Raw genomic sequence first — 19,156 nt, forward strand, 5'->3', positions numbered from 1 at the left:
TGCACCATTTACTGAACTGGCACTAAGGCCATCTCATTTTTCTCTCAGTATTTCTCTCCTGTTCTCTATAGCAGTGTCCATCATTTGTCACACAATGGAAATAATCTGGGCCAGTCCCATCAATAATGACACTTTCCCTGGAGCCAGAACAGTGCCTGAAATTTGACTTTGAACTCAGTGCTAGCCCTTGATTATAGCCTGCACGCAGGTAGCTTGGCCTAATTTTTAACTCGCAGCACAAAAGACACAGCAAAAACATCACAAGCCAGAAGCATCATTCTAATTTTAACACCACAGCAAAATGCAAATGCTTAAACCCAGCGACGTGCTTTTGTTTTCAAACCACATTTCATTTAAATGAAACCACATGCATTTGAGTTGCTTGGAGGTGAAATTTTGTAACTGCTGAACAACTGAAAAAATATTAACTTTTTCTTACATTGTATAAAATATATACACACGAATAATACATATGTATAAGTAAATTTACATAAATACTTTAAAACCCTATACATATATACATAACTTACATATAATTGAAATTATAATGGCTCACTTAAAAGTCAGAAATGCTAGTGTTGATAATGTGCTTTTTTACCTCAGGCTGTAAAGAACGTGACCATCAGGGAACACTCTCAGCATGATATTTTCTGTGGTGGTGTCATGAATAAAAGATCTTTTAGAGTGGACGAAGAAGACGTCAGGAACCCAGATCTTCTTCACCAAGCGGCCGTCGAAAGTCATGCTTTTATTTGTGGTGCTGGCGAAGGACAAGCGCTCATCCTTCCAGTAGTGTCTCAGGTATAATGTCATAGTAAAGTCCTACACAGACGGAGGAAAAGAGATTTTTCAATATTCAGTCACAACAATCTTTACAGGAGGTTCTACCATCCTTGATTTTTGAACATGTACAAAAGAGAAGCACTACTGTTCAAAAGTTTGAGGTTAGTAACATTTGTATTTTGACAAATTAATAGTTTTATTTAGGAAGAACGCATTAAATTGACCAAAAGTGACATTTACAAAAATCTGGTGATGCTTAAAATTCAGGTTTGCATCATAGGAGTAAATTACATTTAAACATAAATTAAAGTAGAAAACAGGTATTTTAAATTGTAGTAGTATTTTACTGTACTACTGTTATTACTGTATTTATGCTCAAATGCAGCCTTGGTGAGCGTATACACTTTTCAAAGTTAGTATATATTTGGATTAATCTCATGAAAACTTTTGCCACATTTGACAAAATGTGAAAAAAACATTATCTCCTTCAACGCTTCTTATGGTGAGGTGAAAAATCTATAATTTTCATGAATGTAAAGTGAAAGAAAAACATATAATTTTAAAAGGATTTTAAGGGATGAAAAAAGAAAAAGAAAAATAGGTAATGGGTAACCCTTGTAAAGGGTTTATAAAGGTGCATTGTAAATCGTTGATAAGCAGTTATAACTGCATGAATAAAAAGAGTGACTTTAATGCAATGCCTGCCAAATAGTGAGCTATTTTTAACTCACAAGTTATAAATACTTAATAAATAAACACTTATTTAACTCAATACCTGATTCCTGAAGTGAACAAGTTCACAGGTTTCCACTTTACATTAAGGTTCACTTTCACAGGTTATACATGTTTGTAACTCATTAATAAATGGTTTGCATGTGTCCACCCTACATTAAGGTTCACAATGAACTAATATTGGAATTAAAATATTCATTATTAATATCTCATCAAGTTATCGTTGTGCTCGTGCCCCCAGACATAATAAAGTTTGATCATTTCATCTCAATAAATAAGAAACCAGTTTTTATACACTGCTGTGGATAGGCATCATGAGCTTTCAGTGGAATATCATGGGTAAGACAGCAACCTCTGGTAAGGAATATTTTAAGAAAAGTGGCAGTCATGAGATATTAATGAGAAAACCACAAATACAGCACCCTTCAGTCTCACTATGACAGTATTTTTTTTTGCTGCATCATTAAATAAATCAGGAATCTGGTATTGAGTTAAATAAGTGTAAATAAATACATTTATCAAGTATTTATAAAATGCCTGTTAAAAATGGCTCACTTTTAGGCAGTTTGCAAAAGGAGTTATTAGTCATTAAAAAACAACTTTATGAACCCTTTACAAAGGAAACCTTAATGTAAAGTGTTACCGAAAAATTATTTCATTTGTTCACTCACATTTTACTCATGAGACATTTGGAGACTGTACATGTCTCAAGAATGGGGGCTAGAGCTTCAAAAGGGTCACAGAAGTACCATAAAAGTGGTTCATTTGACCTGTGCGCAATTTTCCAAGTCTTCTAAATCTTATGGCTTCTGAAGATTGAACCACTTCTATGGTACTTCTTTGTCCTTTTAAAGCCTGAAAGCTCCATTCCTTGTAATTGCAATGAAAAGAGTGACCACATTCTTCAGACATTCTCCTTTTGAGATCTATGGTACAATAAAAGTCATTGGTGTTTGCAACAAGATGACATAAAATAACATTGTTTTTTCTGCATTATAGTCATTAGAATGGGATTTTCTTTGCATTAACACAATGAGAATTGAGAGCAGGGGATACGATTAATTGTCATAAAACTGTCACAATGCAAAAACCTTAATGGCCACATTAAGAAGGCTTCATTTTCTAAGCAACATGTAGTTTCTAATTTATTCCTTTTGATTTTGGGGTGAAATATAATCTGGACATGCTCTTGGAAGTTATGTGATTCACTTTCTCTAGATGACAATGTACTGTTTTGGGAGCAACAAACGACAACTGTATTTCACTGGATGTACATGGCCAATTTTACATTTACAGTACATTCCTTACATGTCTCTCTTTGTAGTCTAACTATGTACCTCTCGATCCCTCCATATGACGGATATGTTTCTTTAAAAGTAGCATGCTCAAGTAGATCATCCCTTCTCTATTCTATCTTTTGATTATATAACCATAAACACTTGGAGCGGCCAGTAATTATATATGGTCAATAAAAGCAGCACAAAGTTGCTTTGTTACAGCACACAAAGGCTTCTACCAAGAGGGAAATCTAAATCATGAGAACAGGATGACAGAATGGGTGTCATATTCTGATATAACAGAAGTAAAAAGAAGATTCATGATCAAAGTTTCTGCCATCAGAGATGCAGAAGCTCTTTTTTTTAAGGAATACCCTTGTGGGACACAGTTACTGCAAAATAGTCAGTAATAAATGGGCAAAAAGCAAGAGAATTATGAAATTGACAGTGAATCTTACATTTTCCACCCAAAATCAAAAGATTTAGATATAGTGCTGTCAACCGATAAAAAAACAGCGAATAAATAGCATCTAACATTGCATGTTTTAATATATTTTTATGTATACTTTTACATTTAATCTCCTAAATAATGTAGAAACAACATAAAGACAGTATATTTTTAATGCAATATTATTACTAAGCACTATGAATGAAGGCCAGTATCACTGATGCCAATTTTTCTCAATTTTATTGATTAATTATAGCCATTCAACATTACAATATAATTTGAAAACTATTGATTTTAACATTTAATAGGCTTTAAAAAATATAACAACGTTTAATTTAAGTGAACAGAACAACCTTCACATAAACCCATTGTAATAAATGTTACATTTAGCTGTGCCTTTAATATCAGGGTTAAACACTAAGGGTTTTTTCCAGACGGGAAAATGCAGAGTTATTGTTTTCGTTGCTTTTGACCCATGTAACCTTGTAAACAGACCTTTAGATTTTCAGCTAGATCTAACAGGTAGGCATAGAAACTGAATAAAATGATTCAAACACTTCAGTCTTCACTGCATAAATTATGAATTAAATAGATGAATCCTTATTAAAGCTACAACCATTATTCAGTGAAGACCATGGAGTGATTTTCTCTTTGTCTTTTGTTCTTTGATTAGCATTGATCATGGACAGCAGTATGTTTAATATGCTGCTGTCACTTTGAGAACCGGTTCTGACACACATTCTATTTTCTCACAACTCTTTGCGTTCATTCAACACCTTTTCACTCATTTAAGACCATGCTTGTGAGGATACTCGACAAAACAGGACTTTTGTCATAATTTTGTGTGTTTTTGTCTGTTCAAGCACGAAAGAGAACTGGGTTTTTTTGGTGTTTGTTCACAGAGAGAGACGCTTCACAGACAGTGCGCCAGTAAAGATTTGAGGTTTTTTTTTCGCATCTTATTCTGCTTGAATGGTTTAATAGCACTTGAATGAATGATGGTTTGATCATATATTGTAGTGGATGACCGAAAAAAACAAACAGATGCTATCTAAATTTGCATTTAATGTGTTAAACAAAAAAATGAGATTACATGCGTTAATTTTGACAGTACTAATATATATATATATATATATATATATATATATATATATATATATATATATATATATATATATATATATATATATATATATATATATATATATATATATATATTTATACACACACATACATACACTCACCTACAGGATTATTAGGAACACCATACTAATACTGTGTTTGACCCCCTTTCGCCTTCAGAACTTCCTTAATTCTACGTGGCATTGATTCAACAAAGTGCTGAAAGCATTCTTTAGAAATGTTGGCCCATATTGATAGGATAGCATCTTGCAGTTGATGGAGATTTGTGGGATGCACATCCAGGGCACAAAGCTCCCGTTCCACCACATCCCAAAGATGCTCTATTGGGTTGAGATCTGGTGACTGTGGGGGCCATTTTAGTACAGTGAACTCATTGTCATGTTCAAGAAACCAATTTGAAATGATTCGAGCTTTGTGACATGGTGCATTATCCTGCTGGAAGTAGCCATCAGAGGATGGGTACATGGTGGTCATAAAGGGATGGACATGGTCAGAAACAATGCTCAGGTAGGCCGTGGCATTTAAACGATGCCCAATTGGCACTAAGGGGCCTAAAGTGTGCCAAGAAAACATCCCCCACACCATTACACCACCACCACCAGCCTTCACAGTGGTAACAAGGCATGATGGATCCATGTTCTCATTCTGTTTACGCCAAATTCTGACTCTACCATCTGAATGTCTCAACAGAAATCGAGACTCATCAGACCAGGCAACATTTTTCCAGTCTTCAACTGTCCAATTTTGGTGAGCTTGTGCAAATTGTAGCCTCTTTTTCCTATTTGTAGTGGAGATGAGTGGTACCCGGTGGGGTCTTCTGCTGTTGTAGCCCATCCGCCTCAAGGTTGTGCGTATTATGGCTTCACAAATGCTTTGCTGCATACCTTGGTTGTAACGAGTGGTTATTTCAGTCAAAGTTGCTCTTCTATCAGCTTGAATCAGTCGGCCCATTCTCCTCTGACCTCTAGCATCAACAAGGCATTTTCGCCCACAGGACTGCCGCATACTGGATGTTTTTCCCTTTTCACACCATTCTTTGTAAACCCTAGAAATGGTTGTTCGTGAAAATCCCAGTAACTGAGCAGATTGTGAAATACTCAGACTGGCCCGTCTGGCACCAACAACCATGCCACGCTCAAAATTGCTTAAATCACCTTTCTTTCCCATTCTGACATTCAGTTTGGAGTTCAGGAGATTGTCTTGACCAGGAGCACACCCCTAAATGCATTGAAGCAACTGCCATGTGATTGGTTGATTAGATAATTGCATTAATGAGAAATTGAACAGGTGTTCCTAATAATCCTTTAGGTGAGTGTATATATAAAATATAATATTTTTTAATATTTACATTTAAGCAAAAAAAAAAGGTCCTGGTTCCCCTGAGAAGGGGAACAAGACGCAACATCATAGAGTGGACGCTATGGGGAACAGCCTCAGCTTGACTGGTGTGTGAAAACATGTACCAAACATGCCAAATATCGGCTGATGAGCGAAGTGCCCGTGAGTATAACACCCTGTTCTAACCAGACGCGACCAGGCAATAAAAGTTTTTTTCCATGTTGCATGTGAAAAGTAACTGTTAAGGATTACCTACCATGTCTACTTCTGAAATACTGTCCAAGCTTTCCACTTGTACATCAACTCCCACTGGAATAGCAGGACCTGCAAAAAAAAAAAAAAAAAAAAAAAAGCATTTAAACCATGTATACAACATATACACCTCTGCTTGTCAATTGATTTACACCATTTTCTCCATCCCACTGCTTCATGACCTATTTTGCATATGCCATGTATTAATTTTTCATAATACTCATTGTTTATTGGAGTCTAACAGCTTCATACCAGTTGCAATTAGCAACTTCTCCGCTAAGACTTCTGTGAGCATCATTAAATACGTCCTCACAGCCAGATCTGATTCTGTTTGCTTTCTACCAGATCTGTTCACAAAAGGCTTAGCAGCTGCTTTGACATCTGACGGATTGTAAGGAACACGAGTTCTCAAAAGACAGGCCTTCAACCGGAACTGCAGCTTTGATATCCAACATGGAGCTGCACTTGTAAAGTCTTTTGTAGCAAACATAAACCCTTGCTCTTTCGCAGGATTAGTGTAATAGGGCTATCTGTCACTCAGAAGGTAAGACATTTAGGTAAATGGGCAGGGGGCAGCCGGTACATATGGACAGGGATGATGCTCGAACATCAGATATTTTCGAAACGAGATTTCCAATGAGTTCCACTCCTAGCCGTAGTAATCCGACGAGATTACTGGAGATGGTAAATGGTGGATTAAACTTTGATGCTCAAAATGATACTGACACTGACTGAAACTTGCCATTATGTATCACTTAATGTGTCGCTCATGAAAAAAAAAACCTTCATGAAAAGCACAAGCATTGCTTAATATGAAATGCAAATTTACAAATTTGCTTATGTAATCCAGATCCTCATAAGTAAACTATTGCCATGCAACACCCACTGGAATTCATTCTGTCAATTTCCCTGTCATGTACCATCAAGGCTTTTCATTTCACACAAATAAGCCTAAATAAGGACACAGCTCCTAGGTAAAATCGATTTGTCCAAACTAATCAGCACCCTGCTGTCAGTTTGAGTCTGAAACTATTAGAATGACCTTGAGTGTCCCATTTCTCAGCTATAGTTACCACTTGGAGGTGGTTATTTGTGCTTTTCCAATGAAAAACAAATGCATATAACATCATCTATTCTGTATAAACTGGATATTATTAAAGGGTTAGTCATAAAAAATAAAAAAAACACTCTTATGTTGTTCCAAACCCATTTGACTTTCTATCCTCTTAAAATTCATAAGAAATATCTCTTTTTATGTTCCACAGAAGAAAGAAAGGGACGCTGATTTGGAGCGACATAATGATTACAACAAAATGTTCGAATAAAGAGATCATCAATCAATAAAGTATTTTTTGTCATTATTTACACACTCTTATGTTGTTCCAAATCCATATGACTTTCTATTCTCTTAACATTCATAAAAATAGCATATCTCTTTTTATGTTCCACAGACGAACGAAAGGCACACATATTTGGAGCGTTTTTGTAATGATTACAACAAAATGTTCATTAAACAGATGGTTAAACAAGAAATAAAACAACAACGATTTTTTGCTATTGTTTACACACTCATGTTGTTCCAAAACCCATACTGTATGAATTTATCCTCTTTATCATAAAAATAAATATAATCATAAAAATATCTCTTTTTACATTCCACAAAAGAAAGAAAGGCACAACGATTTGGAGCAACATTATGATTACAACAAAATGTGTATAGTTCAATGTGGACAATTCAACAACAAATATTTATACTTAACTTCCAAACCCATTTGATTTCTTATCCTCTTAAAATTCATTTAAAAAACCCATCATTTGGTGTTCCACAGAAGAAAGTAAGGGTTAAAAGGACATCATGATTATGACTGAATCACCCTTTTCCAGAGTTGATTTTAATACAGTGCTTTTCTTTCAAAGTTCCAGAGGCCACGTCGCTGGTTAAGGTTTGGCGAGTGGGTGGTCTTTAAACCAGCTGTCTGCGTGGCAGGGCAGGCTGGGATTGTTGCATGTGCTAATCCATGGGGATTGGTCCGGTCAGTACAAACCGCTGCCAGATTAATCTCGTTTCTAGCGCCAGAGCGCCCCAGTCCATAGCAGATCGAGCGATCCTCCAGATGGACAAACCCATCAGCGAGGAACGCTTAAGTCTTTAGCGAGCGAATAAAAAAAGAAAAAGTGAGAAACTAGAGAGATGGGCAACAAAATGTAATGTGATTATAATCGTCCTCAGTTTTGCATGCTTGTTGTAAGACTAACTGATCCTTTCACCGAATGTCTGAGTTCAGCAAATTTTGGCTGTCTGAATAACATGAAAAACATAGCTGGCTTCGAGACGTGGCATCCTGGCATGGAGAGGTTACTTGATATCTTTTGATCTTTCATTTCGGTTCGTATCTGATTTTCGGATGCTGCTGGCCCAGCTGGCCAGAACATTAGTATTGAAAGCAGCATTGCGCATATGCTAATCTGCAGACAGAAGTAAACAGGGGTGTGTGTCATCATATAACATGAGACAAATCCTTAATATGTGTAATCCTTCTTCACATCAAGAAACACATACTGCCCTGTAATGACCCAAACACACAGTGAGTGCTATATGTTTTGTGTACATCAACCGATACTCCCCTTGTGGAGGATTAGGCATAAGCTTTATGCACCATCAGTTCGCCGTCTCTGGATTTAAACCAGACTGCAGTCATGCATTAGCAATTCTCTTTTGCTTCTGAAGTAAATCTCATTTATGCAGTACACACAGCACATTATACCTGCGCTACTAATCATTGCTTAGGTCGAATACTGCCCTTTACGATGCAACGCATGCTAAAAAGCATTGTTTAATATGATATGATCAATTCCGTTGTATTTTTTCCCCCTGCATAAGTGCATGATGATGATTTTAAAAAATACAGAATATTGACAGAGCTGTGAAAAGAAATGGTTCAACAAAATCATGCAAATACAAAAAGATTTGATATAGCAAGATGTTTCTGAGTAAATCTGAATGCAAAAACAAAAAACCTGTTCTGAACAAACCTTTTTATTCAGTCACTTGGCATTTCATAACCACTATCTTCTTAATCATTTTTTTGGTTTTAGTACGGTCTGGTTCATTCAGAATTTTTTTTTGCAAATGCAAAATCAATTTGGGCCCACTTTGCACATCCTTCACAACAAATCTATTCCCTCCAATTATGGAAAACAATTTGTGCCACCCCAGTGTTTTCAGTGGCATTTTTTTTTTTTGCCTTGGTCTTTGGCTTTTCATGTGTGGCTTTTAGCCCCTTGTTGAAGGAGGCTTTTTACACCCAAAACTATCCTTTCACTTATTCACTTACACACATTTACATTTTGCATTTGCATTTTATAAAAGTATATACATATACAGTATATATATATATATATGCCCTTTAACCCCACATGGGTGTTGATGACACTGGATGACAGTTGTGAACTCATACATCATGTTTTGAACTAGCAGCAAGGTTTTCACCGTCAAGCAGATGCGACAATGCATTACTGGCAGAGATGACAGGCTGTATATGCGTCTGAGGGGGTGAATATGTTTGGGCTATTTTCATTCCCTTTGCTGTGACCCCCTGCTGAACAAAGAGCAATTCCCAAACGTACGCAGAGTCAGAGGATCCAAATGAGTGACTTTTCAGATACTCTATTCATAGGAGGAACGGCATCAAACACTGGCGTGTTTCTTTTCCTTTGCCCTATATAGGAACACATCATTAAAAAAATAATAGGGGGACTGTATGGACTGGCAGGAGAACTTTCATTAGTTCTTAGCCTTTACTGCACAAACTTTTAAGTGTCATACAAGGAAAAGCCTTGAGCTCTCCGTTATATTATCTTTTAATACCATTCTATCCATGGTAGACTAGAGGAGTCTCTGCATTAAAGGAATAGATCATAGAAAAATTGACATGATTTTTTTCGCCCTCCTGTCATTCCAAACCCCTATGCTGTTATTTTTGTCCATGGATCACAAAAGGGGAAGTTTTTGAATCTTTACACCATTATGGTGACAGTCATAGTGGCCATGACTGTCAAACTCCAAAAAGGACAACAACAAAAAACCCACCAAAAATAAAAAGCATAAAAGTCTTCTGAAGCCATAATTCCCAAATAATCTTACATTCTTACATCCAACACACACACACACACACACACACACACACACACACACACACACACACACACACACACACACACACACACACACACACACACACACACACACACACACACACACACACACACACACACACACACACACACACACACACACACACACACACACACACACACACACACAGAAAACAATAGTGTTTTGCTGACCATGACATTGAAATGCCATTTTTTAATCTGGACGTGTTTATTTCATGCCTACAGAATATATAAACTTGATATACAAGTCATATGGACTACTTTTATGATACATTTATGGTGTTTTTTCATACTTTTTGGAGCTTCAAAGTGTCTTGTTACTATGATTATCACTGAAAATATCACAGTAGAGTATATGGGTTATGAGACTAAATGAAAGTGAATAAATAATGACAATTTTGGGGAAAACTACTATTCATATTTAAAAATCTCTTCTTCCCAGAGGATTAATTTGCACACACATCCAGCTGTTTCTATGTGATCTGATTGATTGTTAACACTGCTAAAAGTGACAGTGGCAATCTCGTTAAAATTTGTGTAAAAACCTTGGGTAAAGTATACAAAGCTCCATCTGCCAAGCTAAAAAACTACAATTGATCTGCATGAGTTTAATAAGGTATTGCTTTTTAAAGGAAATGTGTGGAATCAAGGTCAAAGCAAATCCATGTCAATGCATAAATTAATTCGAAGTACGCAGACCAACCTTCCATTGATATTCTTAAAGAGGTGCTTCACTGCTGGCAAAACGGGCTTTCAATAAAACATGGCTGCTTATACAGTAGAATGGCGAAAAAAATGAAATTGGTGCTACCTGACTAGAGAAAAACTGACTTCCCTTTTGCCAAATAGGTAGGAAAACTTCAACACCCATAATGTACTGGGAATGTTGCAATCCAAGGCCACTCCCACCAGTCCAGAGTCAAATACAGCCTTGCTTTAGTAGGAAATACTTCAAAGCAAACTTTTAGTTATAACCAGTGATGGGAATAACGGCGTTACAGATAAACGGCGTTACTAACGGAATTATTTGTTTCAGTAACGAGTAATCAAACGAATTACTGTTTCTCCCGTTACAACGCCGTTAGCGTTACTGAGGGAAAAAAATGCGGCGTTAGTCGCGTTACTATAATTGAGCTCACTGAAGCGCTTTTCATCCGAACAGGCTCTCTGTCAGTCGGACCTGCAACTTGTGTGTGTGTGCGCGCGCACTAGCCATGCGTGTTGGGGGTGGGTGCGGTGGTACACATAACTGATGATGATTGGTGGGTGGGAGACAAGGTTGAAGTTGATAGGTTGAGTTCACACCTATTTTTTTCACGGTCTTTGGTTCACAGACACACACACACACACACACACACACACACCTATGACGCACACGCATATGCACATTCAGCGATGGTCCAACGACTTCAAAGGTAGCATTCGCAAATTGGAAGTATAAGCGCTACTTTTCCGTCGTTGAGGTGAAAGGTAAGAATATTTAAGTAACGTGCAACTTATGCCCAGGAAGAAAGAGTCTCTCCACGCCGGTGGCAAGTGATTCTGAAGCGCCTCACATCATCATATGCCACAAAATTAGTGGCTAAAAACCCAGGTGATAACGTGAGCTCCACTACCAAAGGAAAGTATAGTACTGATAATATTTACACAATATTTACACTATAGTAGGCCTACTGATAATATTTACAATAATGCATTGAATTTGATAGGTGTCTCTCACATTGTCCCACAGTAACATTACAATAGTGTACATTAATGTACAATGTTTTATAATAATAATTTATTCTATTTAGTGTCCAATTCATTTAACATATCTAATATTGGGGGCATCCAAGTTATTTGACATATTTGAACATTTGGAGAAAAAAAAAAAAGTAACGCAGTAATTACTTTCCCTGGTAATTAGTTACTTTTATAATGATGTAACTCAGTTACTAACTCAGTTACTATTTGTAAGAAGTAACTAGTAACTATAACTAATTACTTTTTTTAAGTAACGTGCCCAACACTGGTTATAACAGTGTCGACTTGTATAGTTCCTGGGTGCAAGAATTCCCAGTGTAAACATTTAGCTGGAGTGATTTACTTTCCGTTTTCAGTGACGGATCCAGCACGTTGTAGGCAGCGGCTAAAGGCTGCAAATAATCAATATATAGAGCGAGAATGCTGAGAAATAAAATCTGAAAAAACGTGTTTGTAGTCAACATTTCAAAATGGATGACCATGCATGAACACAATGTTTTAGGCCAAACGGAGGGGGAAAACTGAAAGAAAGGGCATGTTCTGTCAGTTCTACCTGAAGCAAAACACTGTTGTTTACATGCAAGAAAGCTGTTGCCATAGTATTCCATTTTTACCATAATGCTGTTTGTATAGACAAAGTATGATACAATTTTCAGACATAAACCTACCCTTACAATAACTGTTGTGTTTAGTGATGGGGAGTCGATGGATTCCTTGACTAGCCCCAGTGTTGGGGTCGACTCCAGCATAAGAATCCATTCTCTGTGTCGACTCTGTTGCTGTGTCCGAAATCTCCCACTTGTTCACTGATTCTCTAATCCCTATATAATGCATGGCAGTTGAGTGCACTATATAAGCAAGGAGTGAATGAAATGAAGCAAGGAATTCGGGGAACCGTGTCAGAGAGCTGAAGCAGAAACTTTGTACCATACACTTGTCCTACATGTAGCTCACTTTAGAAATAGATAACAGTCATAGTGACTTTAGTTTGTAATTATACCTCGGTGCCAGCTTTAGTTTAATTCATGATATAATAATGCAATAAATATAGATTTGGTTTTCCATAGTTAACCCTGTGTTCATAATCATTAAACTACCCATAAATCATTAAAAACTCACATCAAGAATAAACACATTAATATGTGTACATTATTGTATGTATTATATACATTTTATGTATCTTAAGCTTTCCTGTCCAAGCAGCTTTTAAATTTAAAGGGATAGTTCATCCAAAAATTAAAATTATCCCATGATTTACTCACCCTCAAGTCATCCTAGGTGTATATGACATTCTTCGTTCAGATGAACACAATCAGAGTTATATTACAAAAGTCCAGGCTAATCCAAGCATTGAATTGAAGTCCATAAATAATGCACCTGTCCATCGAATAACATGCTCCACGCGGCTCCGGGGTGTTAATAAAGGCCTTCTGAAGCGAATCGATGCGTTTGTGTAAGAAAAATATCCATATTTAAAACTTTATCAAGTAAGCTTTCGGCCGACCGCCTTCCATGGAAAAGTGTTGAAAGTTGAAAGTGAAACTCAAGATGTGTACGTGACGTCATGACGAGCGTACCTGGTCACGTTAGTCTTTCGATCGGCAAAGGACCTTTCCACACTTTTTCCATAAATTGAACATGGAAGGCGGTCGGCCGAAACGTTACTTTATAAAGTTTTAAATATGGATATTTTTCTTACACAAACACATCGATTCGCTTCAGAAGGCCTTTATTAACACCCCAGAGCCGCGTGGAGCACGTTATTTGATAGACAGATGCATTTTTTACGGACTTCAAAAACAGAGCAACTATTACTGCTATTATAACGCTTGGATTAGCCTGGACTTTTGTAATATAACTCTGATTTTATCATATACATCTAGGATGACTTGAGGGTGAGTAAATCATGGGCTAATTTTCATTTTTGGGTGAACTATCCCTTTAAAACAATGATCATGTGAGTTTAGTCCCATCACCTGACCATTAGCCTATAATAAGATGAATTCATTAAAGAATACCTTGCCAGGTATCGTTTATTTAATTATGACAAAATATTCGACCATGGCTGTTTTTCGTGACATTTCCCTCTGTAAAATTAGGTATCGCGTATCAGCAACAGCTAAATTAATTTAGACTACAATCTTGTATTATTCCTGAACCATGTTTTGATGTAAAGTCAATAGATTTGAGTGGGAGTCGGAGTCGACTCCCAAAAACCTGGAATCAAACACCCCTAGTTTTGTTAAAGGGTACATAACACACACAGTTTCTGCCAATCTCATGTTGTAATGTACTTATTTGATCACAGTAACCAAGAAATAATGCAGAATCTATTTATTTGAATTTTTCTTTGTTTCAGAATCGTAAAACTTCAAACTCATAGACTCCAAATATGAACTACCATCTAGCTGATGTAACATAAGAAATGTTACATCAGCTAGACAGTGGTTCATATTTGGAGATTTTATGCAGGTAACTGTTTGGCTTAACATCAAATAATAATAGTCTAAATTCACCAGCCTAATGCACATTACAAACTCCAATTCTCAAAACCATACGCACTCCAGTTAAACTGAAATCCCAGTCTTTTTACTGCAATGCTTGATGGGAAGGTTGTTTACCCCTCTAGAGGGAGCCAATGTAGATTTTATGCCCGCTGGTCAAATAACTGACACGAATGATCTCCAATTGAGCATGCTAAATATGTACAATCTGTACATAAGATTAAAACAATGCAGCTAAAAAATATTTTTGTGTATTTTAGGTAAATAATGGAGTGAGGAATTTGTAATAGTATTTTATCAGCTTTGTCAACAGGGACTTATGTATTTCTTAACCTCATGCTCCAAGTGCAGTTGTCTTATTTTTGACTAATCTTCAGTTGCTCATGGAGGATGTTGACACTAAACCTTTTAAATTACACATACTGTGCATGTCTTTGAAGATTTGTTTTTAAAATAGACTCCCAATGGAGGTTGTGGCATATAAACTAAAGGAATTCAGTTCACATCCGCAACACAGGAGAGTGATGAACTGACCTGCAAATGCGGGCCTCATGGTGAAGTCATGATCGTCCACTTTCAACAACTGCTCCGTTTTCAGTCGCCGTGATTTTGTCACATCTGGCGGCTTCTTTGCCAGGGAGCTGTGGGTTTTAAAGTCACACAAACACTCAGATCAGCCTCTTATATCATGAATTTGGACAATGTGCACTATTATTATGTGGAAACAAGCAGAGGTTACATGAAAAATTCAGCTTGAGCCCTCAAAGTCAATGACATAATTTCTGTGAAAATGCAGCCGCAAAAGTGTAATGATGGATTAAAATCATGCACGTAGCTTGTATCAACAAATTGTTAAGGCAGTGGTGAACTAGCTGCTGCAGCCGGATCTGTTTCAAATTAGAGATCTTATCGACAAACACTCAGATGAGCCCCGAATGTACTGTGCTTGTTCCAGTCAAGCAATGAACATAATTAACTCTTTATGCAGCGATATAATAAATCACTGACAGTGACTCAAAAGAATCCGGTGAGTAGTCAACTGCCTCATTCACCACAGCTTCTTGCCATTTGTAATCTATTTCCTGTTGCGAACATGAGACAGAAGGCAGCTTGCCATGACTGGCACCCTGTCTGCAGCGATACTGCTGGATTTAGTCATACAAATTTGAAGGCTTTTGCACTCTAACATCATGTTCATTCTGAAGATTGCTTGTTTGTTTTAATTTCATAGACCCATGTGGCTGTACCCATGTCAGCTTGTCAGGACAGCTTTGTGCCAACGTACTGTCCCTGACAGATGGAAGAAACGTGCCAATGACATGTTGCCGTTTGTCTGAGTAAGAAGCACCAGTCCGAGCACGCCAGTGATACGTGTTTCGGTTCAGTGGCGGCATCACTTGTCTGGGTCACGTTAATTGCACCCGGCCCCTGGCCTCATTTATGGCACTCTGCTGTCATATAGAAATCAGGCTAATAAAGGTGGTCGAAAAACATCAATGGATGAGGTCACACCATCACAGTTCTCATGTGCTAATAACACTGTCATCTCTGATAACATAAATCAGATACATTATCATCAAATGCTTGTAATTAGTAATGAACTTATTAACATCCAACATGATATTTGACTATTTGGAGATTCCCATCATCCGCCAATAACTGTGCCCACTTGGTCGATTAACAGAAGTGTTATTCTTTAGAAAAAAACAGGTTCAATGAATTTTTCCTTTTTTCAAATGTAAGACGTTTTTATTAACCCTAAAATGCAAAGCTAGCGTTCCCCCATCAAAATAATCCAAATGCATAGAATTAGATGCATAATCCGTATAACAACTTTTTAATTTTAATTATAATTTAGATTGTGTGACAAAATTGATTCATTCCTGGATTGTCAGATGAAAAGTAGGCAACAAAATAAAAATGCATTTTAGAGTTAACTGTATTTTGTATATCCCATTTGCTATAATTTATTAAATTGCATAATATTAGCCACTCTGCACTGTAAAAATTTGTATTAGCCAACGAAAAATCTGAATTTTAATTACTGCCTTAAATAAATAAAAATCAAAGTCTTAGCATGCAGTAATACGTCCACTTTAATTACAAATGAAGCTGGAGATCTGAAATTCAGGACTAGGTAAATAGATGTAAACAAAGATGATGTTGTGTGTACTTTGACAGACATTCCTCAATCATCTTCAATTTGATTATTGCAACATTCATCATCATCATCACCACCACCACCACAGTCATCAGCAACTTTTTCATCACTAACAGTGAGCCCAGCAATGTGCATGTGTTGTCCCCATCATCAACATCACCATGAGAGGTCAATCTAAGTTTAGCTGTCAAAGATTGAATTGCCACTTACGTCCCATGCTTCTGAGAGTCCACAGCTCCTGTCCACCTCCTCTCTCTCGTTGCGTGTTTATTCCGGCATTCCCCAAACGAGCCCAGGAAGAGCGCTAAAATCAGTAACTGTCTCAGATAAGGCATCATGCAGAAGAGTAGGTGGAAAATCTACAGGTGTGTCCTGAAATCCAGTTTAATCCATGAACGCGGTGGCTCGGGAGAGGCAGCATCTTTCCGTTCTCAGCGTAGAAATCGCTGCAGCTCGCATCTCTGGCATGCGCGATGTGAGGATGGTTTAAATATCACCGCGACGCGACGCATACTGCAGCTCCGCGCGGCGTCTGCTGCCTGTCATTGGTCATCAGCTGCACAGCTGCTTTGACCACATGGCATCCGCGGTGGGCATACGCGCGCTTCCCACAGTTGTCTGTAGGGTTAGAGGAAAAGACGGATTAGACAGGCACATATGACCCGAAAAAGCTCTGCATCGGAGACTATGCATGGTTGGCTGCTTTCAAATCTAATGCACGAGTGAAATGGATCCACTAAAAAACATCCTAGTGTTTGACGCAATTCCACAAGGTTTTCTATGGCTCGTGAGATCAATGCACTGCAGTTCTGAATGACAGGTTCGATTCACTTCAGATTCCTCGGTGAATGGATTTATGATTACAATACCAAGTATTACATAAAGTAGTAATTACTAGGCTACTAACTATTTTTAGATGAAGTTTTTTGTCTTTTAGTGTGAAAATGTTAGTCTTCCTCCTGTTAGTGTACTACAAAATAATGACAAAATTCGCATTTAGAAGATTTAAAACTTACATGGTGAGTCTCAATCAGCTCCCTATAGTTCAGTCGTCAGGGCACTGGTCAGGGAGTCAGCCCATGTTCAAGTCATGTCGTAAAGATCGTATTTACGAGTTGAACGCACATGAACGCCACCACGAAGTCGTAAATACCAGTGGGAAGTTCGGTGTTTTCTTTAAAGGGTAACTAAACCCTAAACCAACTTTTTTTAGTTAATGATCAGTAATACTGGGGCTTTATTAATGCTGTTCATTGATTCGAGTAAATGTTTTGACATTTGAGTATAAAGTGTTTTAATTCTATAAAATATGGTGGAAAACCGCCAAAGTGCTGCCCTCTTAAGGTTGAACGGTGGCTACTGCAGTTGAATTTTCCTATTGGACGTTGTGGTACATCGTGACGTAGGATGGTACCTCCAACGGCTCACTATCCGCGCCCCTGGCACGAGCTCACCACGCCCTCAGAAATGTTTCCCCCAATCACACGATGAGAACGGCTTCACTCCAGTATGAACTGTCATTACATGAAGTAAACATTATGAATGAAACTCACTTGACACTTGCTTTAACATTGTATTGAAGAAAATACGGTTAAATAATGCAGTTGTCAGTACACGTCAGGCTTTTCTTGCGATATCATTGCCGCCCGTCATGTGTACAGATAATTTTCATACATGAGACGCGCTTTCAAACCCTGACACGCAAGTGGTTGCCGCGGACGCAGATAGATTAGGTCAGTTCTCTTGCGCGGGGTTAGGGCGTTCAGTTAGGGGTTAGCGTTCAGTTAGGGGTTCAGTTGCTCGGACGTAAAACTTGTTCATCCAACATGGATTTTTCACTTCGGCTTCATAGATTAACTAAGCACAATTAAATATGTTAGGTGAATACACAATTTTAATTTTGAGTGAAGACCTTATATGATTAGTACAATGCATCTTTTTGCATGGGGATAATTATTTGGAAGTCATTTATTGGGCCAAAATGTAATGATCGATTTTCACAAATTTTCCCCCAATTTTTTTTTTTTTACAGAGTATGAATGTAACATCTGTAGTTGAATATAGGTATTTAGCAGTGCCACTGTCAGGCTTTGTCATTTACAACGTAGCCTACGCTAGCATTGTAATATAACAATTAACCTAATATATAACGATACAGTTTACAGTGGTTTCATAGATTAAATAAAAATGTAAAAGATTAAAACTCACCTGATGCGCATTCTTCGTTCTTCATTTTCTATAAGCAGAGTTAACAAACCTTGCTGTATTTTCGTGAAATTCATTAAAAGAAGGTAGGCCTACACCGCCATCTTGCTCCGACCAAAGAGACTTGAACGCACATGAGGTCGTAAACACGACTTCTCACCTCGTAAATACGAACATCCAAGGAGGACGCACCATTATGTCAGTGCCCTGACTACTGAACTAGGGAGCTGATTGAGATGCAAACACAGTCTCTCACTTCCGCCAATATAAGAGTTGTGATATAAACAAAGCGCTATTGGCTATTTAAAAAAGGGGAGGCGCTGTTCAATATGCCCCGCCCTATCTTCCTGTTTCAGTGGGAAGTACGTCAACGCCTTTAAGGCTGATTTATACT

At 37.5% G+C, this 19,156-nt stretch overlaps 1 protein-coding gene across 1 annotated transcript in view; it reads right to left on the reverse strand.

The window, feature by feature from the left end:
• The window catches only part of gabrr2a (gamma-aminobutyric acid type A receptor subunit rho2a), a 35,153-nt gene extending 18,119 nt beyond the window's left edge, over positions 1–17,034 (reverse strand). The window contains exons 1-4 of the mRNA XM_079832639.1: positions 16,768–17,034; positions 14,931–15,037; positions 5,978–6,045; positions 599–822 (exon numbers count right to left, since the gene is read on the reverse strand). Of these exons, the coding sequence (XP_079688765.1) occupies positions 599–822; positions 5,978–6,045; positions 14,931–15,037; positions 16,768–16,895 (527 nt within the window). The 5' untranslated portion in view covers positions 16,896–17,034. The remainder of the gene's footprint in view (positions 1–598; positions 823–5,977; positions 6,046–14,930; positions 15,038–16,767) is intronic.
• Positions 17,035–19,156: the final 2,122 nt, after the last annotated feature.

The sequence above is a fragment of the Gobio gobio genome, assembly GCF_949357685.1.
Source record: "Gobio gobio genome assembly, chromosome: 13".
Lineage (NCBI taxonomy): Eukaryota > Metazoa > Chordata > Actinopteri > Cypriniformes > Gobionidae > Gobio > Gobio gobio.